The 17,735-nt window shown below is 46.4% G+C and overlaps 1 protein-coding gene across 1 annotated transcript; it reads right to left on the bottom strand.

The window, feature by feature from the left end:
- Positions 1-2,716: 2,716 nt before the first annotated feature.
- Positions 2,717-12,410, bottom strand: LOC149331082 (uncharacterized). Its single transcript, XM_089559549.1, has 4 exons — positions 11,337-12,410; positions 10,256-10,318; positions 3,390-3,479; positions 2,717-2,830 (listed from the first exon to the last, which is right to left on the bottom strand). Exons 1-4 carry the CDS (start codon positions 12,408-12,410, stop codon positions 2,717-2,719), a joined length of 1,341 nt encoding a protein of 446 aa, XP_089415675.1.
- Positions 12,411-17,735: the final 5,325 nt, after the last annotated feature.

Genomic DNA, 17,735 nt, shown 5'->3' with positions numbered 1-17,735 from the left:
TCCATGCAGTATTTCCACCTATTCAAACGAAGCGGAATAGCGTGTCAACGCTTATCTTTCCCAGTAAATATTTCGCCATGCAGCGACTGGGGCTGAGGAGAAAACGCTGTCCCATGCTAACGACCATTACTGGTCTCAACGAGGCCCCTAACAGGTATTTCAGTCATTTTCGATTACACCTCCATCCTGTAAGTACTGTCCACACGACGCGACGGTTGATCACGCCTAGGCTATTAACGGGAGCCTAAGTGGAGCTACACGAATGCGGCCCTTGACCCAGCCAGTGGCGTGGGTAAAGGCAGACGTTGCCATGGCGCCAAGCGAAGTCAGTACCGTGGTATGTGGGGCGGTCGCGTTCTTTATTTATGCAAAAGTAGTGTTTGGGGCAGTTTTTTTTTTGTTCATATAGCGTCGCTGTGGTGCAATGCACTTTGCTGTCGGTTGTGTCTGTAAGGCCCTCATAATGACTACTGCTGTTGTCGGGGTTCTGAAGCGATGAAATGCACTGAACGTAGGTTAAAGAAAAAGTACGACATACTCGAGAAATCAATCCACGAACTTGAACGGTGTACACAAGAACCGTTTTTCCTTTAGTCTGTATTCGATTAAAGAACAAAAGTCATGAGTTTGCTTCGTTAAAAAAAATAAAAGTACTGGACTGCTGTTATCTTCTTACCTGGTTCTATTTTCCTTGTGTTTGCACCCCTGTCAGTAGATATACTAAAGAAGTAGGAGATATCAGTTAGGACAAAAATGACAAAGTCCTTCAGTGCTTGGGACCGGAGGAAGCTGGCTACAGATAGCAGCGTTCAGATAAATATGTTGAAGGTACTTAATGGGCAGTCAACATGATACAGCTTTTGATGGTGGAAAGCTGCGTCAGTGCTGTGAGCGAGGCAATGTGATTTTTTTTTTTCAAATCATTCACATCACTCGACTATAATGACGCGGTCGTTGCTTCATAATAAAAATGGTATTAGCCTTCTGTGCCTCAGGACAATTGCTCATTCCCATATGGCCTAGCTATTCGTCAGCGGATAAGGCCTTCGTTAGGCACAGTTCCATGCTTGTAATTTTAGCAGATACATGAAAACGTAAAGAACATTATTATTAGTGAACAACAAACGTAACTTTATAAAACCTCTGTAGCCACATTATCACGGCCTTCTGATTGCTTCCAGAATCCTAATACTTCATACATGTCTTAGATACAACCTGGGGAATGTGGTCTATACTTGAGAACACAAAAATTACGGAGGGCACGGAGGCTACTCGCGTGCTTTCAATGAGAAAGCATTGTTTTCTATTTCTGTCTCCTTGTATATGTATTTCCATTTTTTATTTCGCTTTTGCGTTCTAATCGCACACCTACTCGTTAGCATGCAGTCGTAAGGCAACGCATACAGGGTGTTTCACGTAACTTGAACCAAGAATTTTAAAAAGTGGCCTACCGCAGCTTGCTGAAACCAACGATACATTGTTTGCCATCATGTGGCGCTCCTCAGAATACTTTTTATTGCGCTTAATTAGTCAATTAACTAAGATGAATTATGCAAATTTTGAAATATTCATTTTAGTGCCAAGACAGTTACGTTAGGTAACTGTCTCAACGGCGTTCTCAACGGCGTTTCGAGAAAACGGAGCGTGCCCACTGACCGCGGCCGCCGCCGCCCCTCTTAGCAGCGGCTTGACAGTGCGTAGCGACGAGGCGGCCGTTCACTTCGCCACGGTCAGCGGGCACGCTCGGTTGTCTCGAAACACCGTTGAGAGCGCTGCAATTTGGCAACGCACGAGCGTAGTCACGTGGTATTTTTTTTCACATTTCGCGGGCTTTCTCTAGATGCCGGAAAAAAGGACCCCGTAGGAGATATGATGCTAGAATAAACTGGGTCGTTTTTTTATAAACCTGGTCTACAACCTAACGTAACGGTCTTGGCACTAAGATCAATATTTGAAAGTTTGCATAATTCATCTTCGTTAACTAACTAATTAAGCGCAATCAAAAAAATACTCTGAGGAGCGAAACATGATGACGAACAATGTATTGTTGGTTTCAGTGGGCGGCTCTTTACCGCTTTTTTTAAATCCTTGGTTCAAGTTACGTGAAACACCCTGCATACTAGGTTCACCTTAGTTCACTAAGCGCTGTTTTGTGGACTACGGGTTGCGTGCTAGCCTCGCAATCAATTCCCCGCACCTTGGGAAGGAACTCTCTTTGCGGAGTCCCGTGGTCTTGGGAAGGCACTTTTTCAGGACATCAAGTTGCGTTGCCGATGAGCCATGTAGCGCTTACGCAACAAAATGACCAGTCGGGATTAGGAAACCCCCGGACCGTTAGCCAACTTCCCGAAAAGAGGACGTCTTATTTGTCTTGGCAAATGAACTTATGAGTTATGAGCCCATATGAGTTATGAGTTTTCTCTGATAAGTTTTCGGATAAGTATTTGCTTCACATTATGGACTGAAGAAGATAGCATTGGAAGCTAGCTGCATTTTTGGTGCCTCGTACGTCTTTTTTTTTAATTTGGCAAAGTCCTATTTGCCTTTGGCGTGAGTAAGTTAAAAGTGGCCGGTTTTGTAGCTTCTTTATTTACACTGTGTTTTTATTTCACTGCTGTTGAAAATTTGATGACAGCTGGTCAGTTGTGTATCTAGTCCCTGAGGCTTGCGAATTTTAGAGAAATCGTTCACTGTGAACGGCGGGTAGAATGCTCCACTAAGCAGTGGAATTGATGTCCGGAAGCCGAGTGGAGTTGTATAGGAAACCGTCCACGGAACTGCGGCTTGTCTGTACAAGTATGACAGTGTAGGTGATTATCGCAGCTGCCATCTGAAAAGAAAGTATAAGGAGAAAGGTGTGTGGAAGCAAAGTGGGAAAGATGCACTCTTAACACGGAGCGCGATTGGGCACCGTTGGCCTTAGTCAAGGACTGCTGCGGCTGCACTCTTGAGCTTGACTCATATCCTCAGCGTATTCATAACTTTTCTTGAGAGACATGAACTACTGACCATTGTGAACCAAAATACATTTTAGTAATTCAGTCCCCCATATTAGGCTGCCCCACTTCCAAGTTGCAAACGACACGAGCATTTTTATAACATTTATACGAGACAGATATAGAGCATGGAAATCGAAACAAGAGAGCGCAATGCCACGGAAGAAGTAGCAAGACAGCATTTCTTCCTTTTCTAAGCTGCTTTTATTCGAGAAAAAACGCTAGGAAGCTAGAATGAAGTATTATTTCCTTGAAAGCTTACTAAAGTTAATTTAACGGTTACTATGCGTTAAAAACCTTCCTTTCTCTATAAACCTAAAACATCTGTTGTTGCGATTCAGTTATCTGGTGCTGATATGACTTCGGCTTGCAATGCCGTACACGACCTCTTACCGAGACTAGCAGGGACATGTCCAGTTTGAAGAAGGCGCCTCCTGCCAAGCCAAGCTCCGCCGGATCGATGCAGTCATGGAGGTACTGAGTCTGCATAAACGAATGAGTCAGTTTTATGTCATGAAATCTTTTAGTAGCTTATTATTCCCCGTTACGCGGTCTGATTTGCAATGCCATAGAATCCACGAAATTCAGACGTAGGCATCTTACAAAAACGGTATAAACTGTTCACCGATCCCAGTAGTCTCGCCCTTTATCTGTGGGACCAACACAGTTCCCACTTCGAGTTATTGATCAATTCGCTCTCGCCTTACCATAAGCTTGCCGTCCCGGTTAGCTCAGTTAAGAGAGCGACTGCTCCGTTGAAGCGGTGGTCCCGGGTTCGAACCCCGGACCAGGCCGAATTTTTCTTTAACTACGAAGTTTCTGAGAAAGCTGTATAGCTTTCCTTTGTAGCCGTATGGCTGCGCTCGGGTGGATACCATTGAGTAATTACTCCCTTATTAGTAACGGAAATCGGCAAAAAATTGTGTTTGCAGCCCCAGTAGGTTTAAATCACTCCCGGAGCTCTATGCGGGTAAGCTGGAAATAATAAAAGGGATGCAGCCAAAGCTGTGAAAAGACAGAATTCACACTGAAGAGTTCTGGCCCTTTAGCGAGCTCAATTGGGAATCCCATTCCCTCGGTTGAAACAGCGTGCTCGCCCAGTTTGAACGCAGCAGCGTTAAGGGTCCTGTTGAGAGGAAAATTCGGCGACCACCTTGTAGTAACTGCCGGTCGCATGGTCAGAACATTACCAAAACGTAATTAGGACATGTAAGTGTACAAAGTAAATGAATTGAGCTCAAAGCAAAATTGGGGTAATTTGTCGGGAGTCCAACCCCTGATTCTTGGGTTGCGAGTCAGACAAGCTACCCCCAGATAGCGCAGGCGCATTCGCACGGCTTGGTAAAGTGGTGCTTTATGCGCATGTAGTCGAGCGGCCTCTCATATTATAAGTTGTTGTGAAAGAGGAAACAGTGTCCATGACTGCGTGGCCAGGAGAAAACGCTGGCCGTACCCGTTAACGCTGTCACGTCATACCTTTAAACATAAAATTTCTTACTATTGCCTAGAGGGAAATCTGGCGGCGCTGCACTTCAGCCACCATGGACGCCCAAAGCATCATGGGGCGGTGAGCTACTTGTTGCGGGACAGTCGTAGTTTTTCGGGAACACGGAGTGGCACTACTAAGATGTTTCATTCCGAAAACGCTGTTCGTGTGTGCGCAGACGACTTTCGCGCGAACGCAGGGGGCAAAACCCATAGTAGTGAAAACGCGACGACACACGACGCCAATAAAAGGTTTCACTTTTCTGAAATGCCATTAAAAACCTCTTATAGTGCTTAAACAACAACATTGTTTTTGAAATCATATTTATTTTTAAAAGTGCGCCTGTTAATTACGAAATATTAGCTTTTGTAGTGTTCATTACTTGGCCAAAAGGAGAGCTAGCCATCCCTTATTTTGGGCGAACTTTGCACTTAAATGCTTTTCTGCTCGTTAGTTGCAATTTACAGACAGGATATTTATTTATTTATTTCATATACCCTCAGGGCCATTGGCATTAGAGAGGGGAGTGGTTACAGGTGAAAAAAAAACAACAATACAATAAACGATATGGGGCTATTATCAAAAAAGTTACAGATGTGTCTAATCATACAATGTTAGCTAAGGTGTTCTTGAAAAGTTGGTAATCTTTGATGGTTGCTGTTGGTGCGGGAAGGTGATTCCACTCTGCTGCTGTTCGAGGTAAAAATGACTGAAAGAAAGCGTTAGTTCTGCAAAATGGGACACCGACTTTGTAGGCATGATCTAATCTTGATGATAGGTGATGCGGGGAGGAGAGTAATTCACTGCGCAGGTGTGGATGATGAAAGATCTTATGGAATAGGCAGATACGAAACATTTTGCGACGTGAAGCTAAGGATGGCAGATTAAGGTTTGATTTCATTGAAGATATGCTAGCGGTCCTATTATAGTTGGAGAGAATGAAACGGGCTGCGTTATGTTCGACCATTTCGAGTGAATGAATAAGGTTTTCATGATGAGGGTCCCAGGTGGATGCGGCATATTCTAGTTTTGGACGTTTTAATGTCTTGTACAATAGCAGTTTGAGGGATGAAGGAGCTCTGGCGAAGTTGCGGCGGATGTAACCCAGCATACGATTGGCGTTGTTAACTATGTATGTGATATGTAGAGACCAAGTGAGAGTTGAAGTGATGTGCACACCAAGGTACTTGTATGAGTGTACTGATTCTAAGGGAATATGATTCAGAAAATAAGTGGGGATACTTCTGTCAGTCCTGGATACGCGAAGAGATTTACACTTATTGATGTTAAGTTCCATTAGCCATGTTTTACACCACGAAGAAACAGCGTTTAAGTCTGATTGAAGGGTAGTTATGTCGCCGCTGCATGTTATTTCCCGGAAGATTACAAAATCGTCAGCAAATAAATGGATATGTGAGGAAACAGAAGGAGGCAAGTCGTTAATGTAAATTAGAAAAAGAAGAGGACCAAGGACGGACATTTTTGATTGTCGAATAGCGTTTATTTTTGCATTATTTTTTGGCCAAAAGTTGAAGTTCTGCAGTCGGTAGCTCACCGCCTCATGATGCTTTGAGCGCCCATGGTGGCTGAAGTGGTCTCGAGGGATCTCCATGCAAACTCCCATAGACGGGCTGCCAGCTTTCCCTCTCGGTAATAGGAAGAAACTCTATGCCTTTAAAGGAGGATCTTAAATATCACCCAATTTTTTTTTTCTGTGTTACAGAATAAGCACATGAATATTTGTTTCCATCGAACTTCTACTGTAGCGGTCTTGCTCTGCGTGCCAAATTTTCTGATTGGTTGTTTTATAATTTTGCTTCTTATTTTTGTTTGCCAGTCCTGCAGTCGCTTTTGTGTGCATAATTTTATGTGTTGGTCACCCAACCCCCGTTTTCTGTGATATTGTCGAATGGGGCTTTAGGTGTTTGCGATAAATAGATAAGTAGGGTTCATTGCCCCAAAGCGATACGTGTGATATGATTTAATTTGAATCCTCGGTATTCGAGGGGAGGCTGGGGCCAAAGGCTCTAAGAAGGCCTGACAAAGGCCATAACCCCCTGTATACAGTCCAGAAGCACTTCTCTGCTTGTTGTGCGTTTTAGAAACATTAAAAAAAAAACGAATATTTAATACACAGGTAATGAATACGTCTAACAAACTATAAATACGGGAAAGGCCTACACAGTGCTAGAAATGTTTTCTAATATAGCCAGTGTTATGACACATTAAAATGCTATAGTTGTAACACGTAACAGCCAATTGAAACTCATGCATATAGAATATATTGTGAGAATCAGTGCGTGCGTGTGTGCCGGATGGACAAACCGTCTTAAGACCGAGGCTGCACTGAACGGCGTACTACTGCACACGTTTCCCGATCTACACATTGCAGCGAAGTGCGTACCACTCACGTGGCATCCCTTGCCGACGCCCCCGGTCATGAGGTCATGCGTAACTTCCATGCAGCCTAACCTCAAGGCAGCAGGTAAGAGTCTGAGCCTTGTTATGCTTCTTCACGCTCTAGAAACACTGCATGTAAGAACTTCATCTTTACCGACATGCCCCCCTTTCCTGGACATCATGGAGTGTCGCCACCTGCCATTAGCCAATAGGAAATACTGCCTAACTAAATAGGAGTACATTAATTAGGGACTGAGAAGAAACTAAATCCTCCCGCGAAATAGTGCGGGAAGTCGTTAATACTGGTGCCTTAATCTTCCTATACACTGCAGAATCTAACTTAAAAAACGCTTCCTGGGCTCGCACCGAAGGTTTCCGATCGCCATAGGAATTGATTGATTGTAAAACATTTTATTCGCCGGGAAGAGCTTGGCAAGAGGTCGCGTTAAGTGGTCGAGAGTACATAGCCCTCGACGACTTTGTCAGCCCACTCCACCGCCAAAACTTGCGTTCTGGGGTCAGAGCTAGCCAGCACGGTCTCCCACCGCTCGAGAGAACGAGCGGTAACTAGATCACCCGGAGGGGGATCTATTTTGCAGTCCCACAGGATGTGATCGTAGGTGGCACGTTGGCCACAGTGTTTACAGTTTGGGTTGTAAAGATCTGGATAAATGTGCGCGAGGAGTGATGGGGTGGGTATCGATCCCGTATGTAGACGACGCCACGTAACCTCTTGTTCTTTAGTAAGCCTTTTGTCTGGAGGGGGAAATATTATCCTCTCTAGTTTAAAATGATTGGTGAGATCATTATATGTGATCATGGAGTCCTTCGTGAAATTCAGGGAGCCAGACTCATCCACTGCCCGGTCGACGAAACCTCGGGCTTTATTGTGGGCTGCCTCGTTCCCCGGGTTCCCCGAATGGGCTGGGACCCATATCCGTTCGGAATAATTTGGAAATCATTGGGTCTATCAAAAATTCAAAGTTCCCGCAATGATTTCTGGTATCCAACGTCAGGCAGCGCGTAGGCGCAGCCGCATGCACAACAAACGCTTGTGCAGAGTTCTTGGCTGGCTATAGCCATTAGGAATGTTCAAAACTGACAAATTTTGAACAAATTTCGACCCTTTGCTTTCCGTGTAAAAAAGACGCTCTTTGGTCACTCAAACTGCTTTGCTTCTGTAATGTGGTGCAGATTTGAATAGTGCCCGCACAAGATATTAGTAGGATAGATAAACTTTAACAGTACATCTTGCTAAAATCTAGCGCTGTTTTTACCTTTTGATAGATAAACTACCGCACATATCGATGCAAAAGTGTGCTTGTATTTCTTCAGCATTGCGCGTCACCGCTGGCATTTGCTTCGTTTAAAAATGCTATTCGATGTCCATTACACGAGAAGAACAGTAACAAAGCAATCGCTTGAGCAATGACTGGCTTGTTCCTCAACTTCATTCTGTTAGGCTGGCTTCCAAGCACTAGTGCAACACTGGTATCAATGCATATTTGTTCCAAGAAGCTTAGCTGGAGCGAAGAAAATCCACTTTTTGAAATCTTTCAGGTTGTTGCATGAATCGTGAAATTCAGAGAGAACTAGCGCAAACGTAGTCGGATTTTTTTTTTACGTCTTTTCTTTTTTTCACTTCTTCCGCATTTTTTTTTTTTTTCAGGGTGTACGTTTCAGAAGTACCTCAACTGGAATACTGCTTCCGCACCTTTCAAAATGGCTCCCCTGCGCAGACGCGCACTCCCTGTAGCTTAAGCAGAGGAAGGACTCTCTTTTTTCGAGCTGCGCTATGAATCACGCGTCGTCAGCGCGGACCGGCGATACTGCTACCTCTAAGTTTCCCGCATTCAGCACTTTGGCGTGAATGTGCATGACATTGTGCGACTGTGTCTCTGCCGCAACAGGGAGCGTGGCTGACTATAGGTGACAGATTCCAGGTTCGAATTTTCGCGCCTCCTTCCATAGACGGAATGGTGACGCGGGCATCCGAGATGACACCAGGTCGAGGAAAGGCACAGACAGACATTTCTCTGCAAAAACCAGTAGGTGAAGAGCCAGTGCTTCCCTCTACAGAGGCCTGAAAAGGAGCCCAACTTTGTTCGGATGAATTATGAAATCCCACGCCAGCCCCATTTGAAATTCCATTCCTACAGCGAATTCCCACCCTCAGAATTATCTTTCCCTGCAGCCCATCCATTCCGGCTTCTTCGCAAGAGGAGTCTCCCCAGGCCCACTCTCCCAGTTTTGGGTTCGCTTAACAACAGCTTTCTGCGCAACATAGCCTCCCTGCTATATTCTATTAAAGCCCTATGCCCAATTTACATAAGCAAAACAATAGCACATGCACTGGCGTACAGTGTGCTGCGATATGGAATTTGTTCTTTTTATTTCTGTTCAGTGTTTTGGCGCAACAAAGTGAATTCTTTATTAAAATCTATAATTCGGGTTGTGATGTATGGTGTGCACATTACTAATAATTCCAATCTTTTTTAATGCTCGCACATGCCTTGGTTCAGGCTATTATTCAAAGAAACTGTGATCCTTATGTATATATGGAACAATGAGTTCTGCCTCCCGTATGTTCCCGCCAGAGCATTACGTCCACGCGACCGCTTTACCTTGCCCAGAGTACGGACAAGATATGGCAAACGTGTCCGTGCCTTTTATGTACCTGATGTGTTGAACGACCTGCCAGATAATGTTTTATCTTTCAGCACTCGGAAAGAAGTGAAATCTGCTATCTATTATTTGTATGTGTAATTTTTTTCTTTTCTTTTTTCCTTCCCCCCCCCCCCCCCCGTCCTTTCTCACTGCCTTTCCTTAGTTTCATTCTATATTTGTGCAGTATTGATTAACTGTGCCGTTCTCTGGCTTGCTCCATTCTGCCGAGCACTGCCCCACAAACCCATTGTTGGCTTGGGCAGGCTCGTATGTGTACTATGTAATTTTTTCAAATAAATAATTTTTATTATTATTATTATTATATTTTATTTTTCCCTCTTCGAGCGTGGCAGCACAGTTTAGCCCGCAGAAACTTTTGCTTTATTTTTAGCAATGGACTGAGCCTCTAGCGCATCAACGGTGCTGGCAGGGGCTTAATAATATTGCGACAGCATTAGAACAGTCGAAAGCCATAAAGCGGAAGGGCGTGATTCCACCCGACCGTAAGTGTCGTCACTTCCGGTTAAGGAATGAACAGCTTTTAATCCTGTCACATTATCAACACATAATGTAATTAGATGCCCCTCTGAATTTTTTTAAAAATCTTTTTCGGTAGCCCTAACTTAGTTATTGTGAAAACGTCTGGCCTTCTTTCATTTCGATATCCTTGGCATTCTTAGCCGCAGGTGCACCATTTGAAACTCACCTGATATTGAACGACTTCGACGGAAATACGTGCTGTCTTGCATGCTTGTTTCATTTTTGACGCCTGTTTTTGAAGGGGTAAAATAGAAACAATGCACTGAATAAACACTTTTCAGCCGTTGGCGCAACTCAAAATGAAAGCTCAATTGTAACCAATCGAGCAACTCTAAGAATGACGCGTTCTTGCAGCATCTCGTAGCAGTGTCCTATTCAAACATTCTACAGAGCTGAACATTTAATAATTTTTAGTTAGCAAAGACATCTTGGAAAAAATCTAGAATGTCCGCATTCTTGGATACTGGGCTGCTGTGCTTGTAGAACAGGAAAGGGTAAAGGATTAAGGTCCCGCACACTTTCCTCATAATCCAAAACAGAGGTGCTTAGAGGATGTTTAAAAGGTCGGCACATGAATATACTGGATTTAGTGAGAATCAGCTGCAATTGCTATTCCCTAATAGGGATTCACGCTAGGTCTCAGTCTCAAAGCACCCTAGCGCCGTAACCACTGCGCCGTAACCAAAGCGCCGTAACCACTGAGCCATCGCGGCGGGGCTTTCGAACGCCCCGCTGCGATGGCTCAGTGGTTACGGCACTCGGCTGCTGACCCGAAAGACGCGGTTGGATCCCAGCCGCGGCGGCTGAATTTCGATGAAGGCGAAATTCTAGAGGCCCGTGTACTGTGCGATGTCAGTGCACGTTAAAGAACCCCAGGTGGTCGAAATTTCCGGAGCCCTTCACTACGGCGTCCCTCATAGCCTGAGTTGCATTGAGACGTTAAACCCCCATAAACCAAACCAATCAGCTTACGAACAGTTTCACCGCTATCCACACTGTTAGGTTTGGTTTGGTTTGGTTTATGGGGTTTAACGTCCCAAAGCGACTAAGGCTATGAGAGACGCCGTAGTGGAGGGCTCCGGAAATTTCGACCACCTGGGGTTCTTCTTAATGCAGAGTAACTGCATACGACGAAGAAAGAAAAGCGCGCAGCTTCCGCCACAACCATGGGTGAAGAAGAGCCCAATACCAAATCTGCAAAGCAAAAAAAAGAGTTTACACAAAACGAGCTTAAAGTCACAGCTCACCGTATCTATGAGTGACTGGCTGACGGCTGCTAGTGCCACAAATTCGTACGTGATGTACATCGAGTAAAGGAATGCCTGATAGTTCTCCCAGTTGGCGGGGCCATTCTTGCAAACCTCGTAGGCGGAGGTGCAGACGACGAGTAGGGTGCAAGCAGTGGAGACCACCAGAGACCAGTTCCAAACCTGATTGACCGCAGTCTTTAGCTCCAGAATTTCGCAAAAATTGAGTCTTATAGACTCCACATACTTCGGAGCGTTGCATGACTGAGGCGGCAAGCGCTGTAACCCAGATACTTGAGAAGTACAGGATTCCAGGACATTGAGCTGGTTTTTCATGTACTCAACGAGAACTTCGCCAGCCGCGCGCAGCGCAACAGTGTGTATGTTGTCGTAAACAAAGTAGAAAATGATGAGAAGAATGATTTGCACCCAAATGCAAACTTGCTTCCAGATCGGTCGGTGTGTTTGATCCGTGTAAATATTCGACTGGGGCGCCAGTGGCACGGCGGCTGCGAAGGCTACGCAGTAGATCACGAGAAGACATCCTCGTCTCAGGTCAGACCAGAAGTAACGCCTGGGGGAGCAGCAAGCGCATGCGGGAATTCCGATGCGCCTTTCGAACTCGGCAGCCCGCACGTAAAACGCAAGCGCCTTGGAAGACCCCGCGACCAAGGATACGATGTTTGCGAGCACCTTGATGAAGAGGACACTTATCGCGATGATGTGCAGCGATCCATCGAAGCGGTAGTGATTTCGGGAAGATCGGCGAACAGCGTGCATAACAGTTCGTATGAGCATCCAGAGCAGAAAGCAGAGGGAGCCGATGGAGTAGAAGGTGTACCAACTCCTCCACTCCACCATCGGCAGGGGCATTCTTCTACCACCAAAAAGATTTCGCACGAAGAAGCAGCCGCACAAGCGGCACAACCAAGCGTGGAATCGGAAACTTCTTGCCATGAGTGAGGGGCAGCCTGCGGGTTCGTGTCGCCGGTAATGATTTCCGTGCTTTTCATGGTAGGCTTGACTCGATACGAAGAGTTTCCGCCAAAGTTTTCCGTGGTTCTCCACCGGCATCCTTCCCGTCCAGAGGGCTGGCCTTGGGGAACCTGTGTAAACAAAGATACATGAGCGTGGGAGCTTTAAAACGAAAACTCGCGGTTATTTGCACTTTTATCTGTACGCTTTATATTGTTTTCACTTTCGTCAACTGATGCACTACACTTGATGCACTACACTACACCACTACTCCAATTCTTAAATCTTAGCGACTAGTTTTTTAAGAAAAGAACGAGCGGCGACAAATGGCCATATGTGCATGCGTTTCAGGCGGAAAAATTGACCTTCGGTCAAAGCAGGAAACAATGAACAAGATTTGAAAGTTGTAATCCAATGAACATATAAGCAAAACGCATTTTGACGTAGCTTACAAATAAGGCGTTGATTAAGAATAGAACCACGGAGTCTTACCCTTAATACCGGGTCAGTTAAACGGTGCTGGTTATTACCCATTAATGCAATTCTGATCACGCCGCATATATAGGTTTGGTTTGGGGTATGGGGTTTAACGTCCCCAACGACTCAAGCTATGAGAGACGCCGCAGTGAAGGGGTCCGGAAATTTCGACCACCTGGGGTTCTTTAACGTGCACTGACATCGCACAATACACAGGCCTCTAGAACTGCGCCTCCATCGAAATTCGACTGCCGCTAGCTTAAAGATGTAGGAGTAGCCTAGTGGTGGTGCTAGACTACGAGCCGAGCTGCTGATTGAGACGCGTAACGTTTTCTCTGGCGTGCGTCGATGCACGTGGAATCACCGCAAAGCAGAAACTGCAAGACAGGCTCCACCGTGGGGCTGGAGTTCATAATGAGCGCGACTGCACTAAAGTAGTGTTGCCTATGACGAACCACTTAAATCCACACAATTAAAAAAAAAGCGAATTTCTAAAGGCAACCCTCGAAACACCTTGAGTAATTAATCCGGCATTTTCTGGTGGTGATTAGAGAAGCTAGGCCAATGAATTTAATTGGATTGCCTAAGCTGTTTGTGTTACAAGTTTTGCCCAAGTCTGGCTACTGCGGGCCGCTAAGCCAGGACTATGGCTGGGTTTCATGCTCGTGGCAGCGATACATTTAACCTGTAATAAAACATGAAAAACGATCTGATCAATTAAGCATTCCCCATCTTGTCAAGCATTACCATTCTCAAGTTCTTCCATTGTCAACATTAATGAAGAATACGACAGACCAGCGCAGATTCAAAGGCCTCTACATGCCACCTACCTGACGAAACCTGCTATGACCCAGTGATATCAGGGTGCCTGGTCTCTTTCTTTCTCAAGCTAGCGCAAAGGTACGCCGAAATGGTCGGCTGAAGGCACTACTGGCAAGCGACAGCTTCTGAAGCCACCTTCCAGAAACTTAGATCGAAATCATTTATTGTAATGCTTTCAGAAGAGCTTGTCACTGCCTTCAAAGGAGCACTTCATTGATTATTTGTTCCGGTCAAATACGAGCGTAGCTGGAACACGGAAAATACCGAGAGAGAATAACATTGCCGGGCATTATGTCGAGGACATCAATACGGCGAGTGGTGTTCGCTGTAGTGTCCGCAGGTGGATTAATAGTGGTCGATTGCTCGCGCTTGCGTATTTCCGGCTTCTAGTTCACTCGCGAGCAGTCTGAAGAGCAACGTTCTTTTAATGGCATGCTGGGAGTTATTTTACACCTATCGTCGCCTCAGCGCAGCCGCAAAGAATCTCCTGCACTGCGCTGCTCTTGCGTGCGTAACCCCTATAGTTCCGCTGCCAGAGTGTAATTAGTTTCCGGTTGGCGGAATCCATGTTTTACGACGGTCAGTCCCTTCCGCGTGGGATGCTGCGGTAATGTGCTCGTGGCCCATCATGCCCTCTAGGACTGATCCTATTTGCTTAATGTGCTGATCTGTGCTCATGCCAATCTCAAGTTCCCGTAGGTTCTGTCTGGGTGGCCTCCTCCTGCCAACACCCGAGGCTAGCAATGGAGGTCTCAAGCTGTGACACTTTGACACCTAAGCGTTCTTCTATCTAGGTCATTCTTTTAGAGAGTTGGCCTTTTGGTGCACCCCCCCCCCCCCCCCCCCCCCCCCCCCCAAGGAGATGTCCTCATTCTTTTTCTTAAGGGTAGGGGTCTCCGACTCCTCCCTGGGCGCCGGTCGTTTTGTTGGAGAGAGATGATCCGTTTCCATAGGTGGGTTTTGTTGACTGCGCGTAACAAGGTCCTCTTGAAAGCCCTCATTTCTGAGCGTTTGGATGAGTTATGTTTGGGATTATACCAATTTTTCTAGCTTATCTATTCATGAAAGAAGACTCTCGAATACTCTCACCTGAGATCTCACCTTATCATCTTTGTCTCCTTTCTTCCATGAGATGGTCTTGTCGTCCGCGGCATTGCAGGGGTTACTTCGGTCCCTCTTTTGACTTGGGTTCCTTGACCTTGCTCCAGATTGGCTTCTTCTTTGGTTGGACTCGCTCCTTTTCCTTTGAAAAGGCGGGAAGGAAGATGAGGAGTCTCCTTGGTAGCCGGCTGTGTTCCGGGTCTTCGATCTTCCACTTGGCTTCTGGGAGTCGTCGGTGGCGGTCTTCTTCTGGCGTCTGGCCTTTTAGAAAGCGGAATTTGCGTTTGCTGCTGCCTGTATTGTGGGGCCCTTTGCATACGATGCATTGGGTCTGGCAGGTCGGTTTCTGGCCTACCGATGGTGGCGGGTGATTATCTCCGCATCTGTGGCATATCGCTTTTTTGGCTTGAAGACATTCGTCCTGTCTGTGCCCAGTTCTTCTGCAATTGAGGCATGCATCCACCCTGATGGGAAACATCGTCACTTTATGTAGGGCTCCCGGATACCGGAGCACTCTGGGGAACGTTGCACCAGCCACAGTGACTACAATGTGGTTGGACTTGCCGTGTCTTCTTGCGGATATGATATCTACATCCGGGTTCATATGTTTGTAATTCAGTTATAGCTGCTCGTCGGATTCTCCGCTGTATTCATTGAGCACAAGACCCTTGATAGAGAGATCCGGGGCCCGCACGTACGTTTTGACGGGATACGTCTTGCCGTTGATGGTGAAGGCCTCGAGGCGTCTGCAGGCTTCTGCACGAGCACTGTTGGTGGTGCTGACTGTAATAGTTTGGTTGATTGGGTGTCGCTGGGCGATATCTTTTTCGGACACTCGGCCGTCCTTGATGCCAGCGGCATTGCTGAGGGCCTGAAGTAGGGCAGCCCCTCCTTTGAGAAGAGCGTCGATTGGAACATGCGGTCTGAGAACAATTTTAAAGTGGTCGGCTTTCAGCGCCGGAAACTGTATCTTCTTCATGAGTGGTGGCCTGGCTTTTGTCTGCCGTTTTCCCGTCTCATCGTTGTTGTTGGGGATTGCGTTTCCACTGGCACCTTTCCCTGGCGCGGCCGAGACGCCGGGTCCGTCGGGGACGCCACTGCCATTCGGGCTTGCAGCGTTAGGCTTACGGTAGAGCTCCTGGTACCTGGATGGGGTAATCCAGTAACCGTCGTACAGCTCTTCGGGGGGTAAAGGGTTGCCTCTCCACCGTTACTTCCATAGCGATGAGTTGCGCGGCCCGCTACAGGTCGGGAAAGTCGACGACGACGGCTCGGCGTGCCTCGTTCTTCACCTTCGAGCGTTAGACGTAGCGTAGGACGCACGTGTTCGACACAAAAAGTGGTGTTAAATGGTCTGATATGTCTGCACACTCGCAAATTTTGACTCTTCCGGGTGCGGGTGCATTTATGAATCTTGCGAGACCAAAATAAAGAATGTAGGATAGGATGTTCAGGGTCCAGAGGCCGAAATTTACGGAGCCCATGCGAAGCACGTCCGCTCTCGTCGACGTTCGAGCGAAAGCACGAATTTGTGCAGCGTATAAGACGACGGTGAGCAGGTAGTGCCGCGGGACGGAGCAGGTAAAAGGTTATGAAGACCACGCTCTCCAAGGCACAGCGCGAGAGTGTGGTGCAGTTTAACGCAAGGCGTGTTGGCTGCGGCGATAGCCTAGTGGATTCTGGGCGAAACAACAGGTTCAACGTTGTGGTCTTGCATGCGCGTTTTCCGAAGTCTAGGAAGTCCAATCAGAAGAATCATATCATAGGGTTTCGAGTCAGGGTGGGAAACAACAAGGTAGCACAAACTGAAGGAATTAAGGAGAAAATCATTCTGTAGCGTCCTGTGCAACACACCCCAAAACAAAATCGCGTCTTTTCAGTCCATAAAACAATGTTCAATTGTTTCAGGCACATTGCACAAGCGATAGTTTACAGAAGACACTAAAATGTTTTTCCTATCGAGCCACGTATTGACAGGTAGAGTTTCGGTGTAATTTATAGAAAAATGTTTTGGTGCAAGGAGAAATTGGCATTTTCCGCACTGGCTTTAAAACATCATGACCCATGAGCCCAAAGTAGACAGAACGATACAGTGGGGGCGGGAAGAGCGTCGATATTAAATCCCTTTACAGATGGCCGCCGTGGTGGCTCACCTGTTATGGCGCTCGAGTGCTGACCCGAAAAACGCGGGTTCGATTCCGGTCGCGGCGGCTGAATTTTGATCAAGGAAAAATTCTTGAGGCCCGTACTGTGCGATGTCAGTGCACGTTAAGGAACCCCAGGTGGTCGAAATTTCCGGAGCTCTTCACTACGGCGTCTCTCATAGCCTGAGTTGCTCTGGGACGTTAAACCCCAATAAACCAATGAATCAAACCAAAAAACGCACGGATGCATAAACTTCCTGTATAAAGCCTAGTAAATGGGGGCGTTCAGTAAAATTGGAAGAAACTACTAAGTTCGGAAGTAGAGTCATGAAGTTAACCTGCAAGAATGCTCTGCTAATCGGATGGGAAAAATCACGAAAAAAGAAGAAGCGGGCAACCAACTGTCTCACACACAGGTTCTCTAGGCACAGGCCTCCTGTACAAACAGGCCTGAAAAGGTTATCACGCCGCATGGGCTCAAATTTGGAAGACCAAATAAACGTCACAAATATACGATGGAAACGCTGTATGTAATGTCTGGCGCAGTGAAGGACCTGGAGTACGTAATAAATTCTTCCAGAGTTCATTTTAGCTGAATGTTGCTGCAGGTAACGGACATTTACAAAGAATTCGAGTTTTTACCGGATTGGTTTCCTCTCCTGATGCGCTGTATATTCTTACCGGCCTTTTAGTTCTAATATGTTTATTATCATGTTTGTTCAACGTAGCGCCTGCCTATGAGCTCTGTAAATAGATTTGAAGCGAAAAGCTTCACTAGCCGCCCCACAGCCGCGTTTCGCGTGAGCCTTCGGAGCCAAGATTTGCCACAGCTGCGCATGAGTGAAGCCGAGTGACGTCACGCGCGGCGCAGGTGGCCGCA

Source organism: Amblyomma mixtum, chromosome 9 (genome assembly GCF_055824585.1).
Source record: "Amblyomma mixtum isolate Tamu chromosome 9, ASM5582458v1, whole genome shotgun sequence".
Classification (NCBI taxonomy): Eukaryota; Metazoa; Arthropoda; class Arachnida; order Ixodida; family Ixodidae; genus Amblyomma; species Amblyomma mixtum.
Note: the sequence above shows the minus strand (reverse complement) of the source record. Positions and strands in the feature narration are given on the sequence as shown.

Coding starts and splice junctions, on each gene's coding strand:
- LOC149331082 (XM_089559549.1), bottom strand. CDS start 12,410: ATGCCGGTGGAGAACCACGGAAAACTTTGGCGGAAACTCTTCGTATCG. Junction 3,480..10,255: donor TCGAAGTCGTTCAATATCAG/GTGAGTTTCAAA, acceptor TCGTTTATGCAG/ACTCAGTACCTCCATGACTG. Junction 2,831..3,389: donor ACATGTCCCTGCTAGTCTCG/GTAAGAGGTCGT, acceptor CTTTCTTTTCAG/ATGGCAGCTGCGATAATCAC.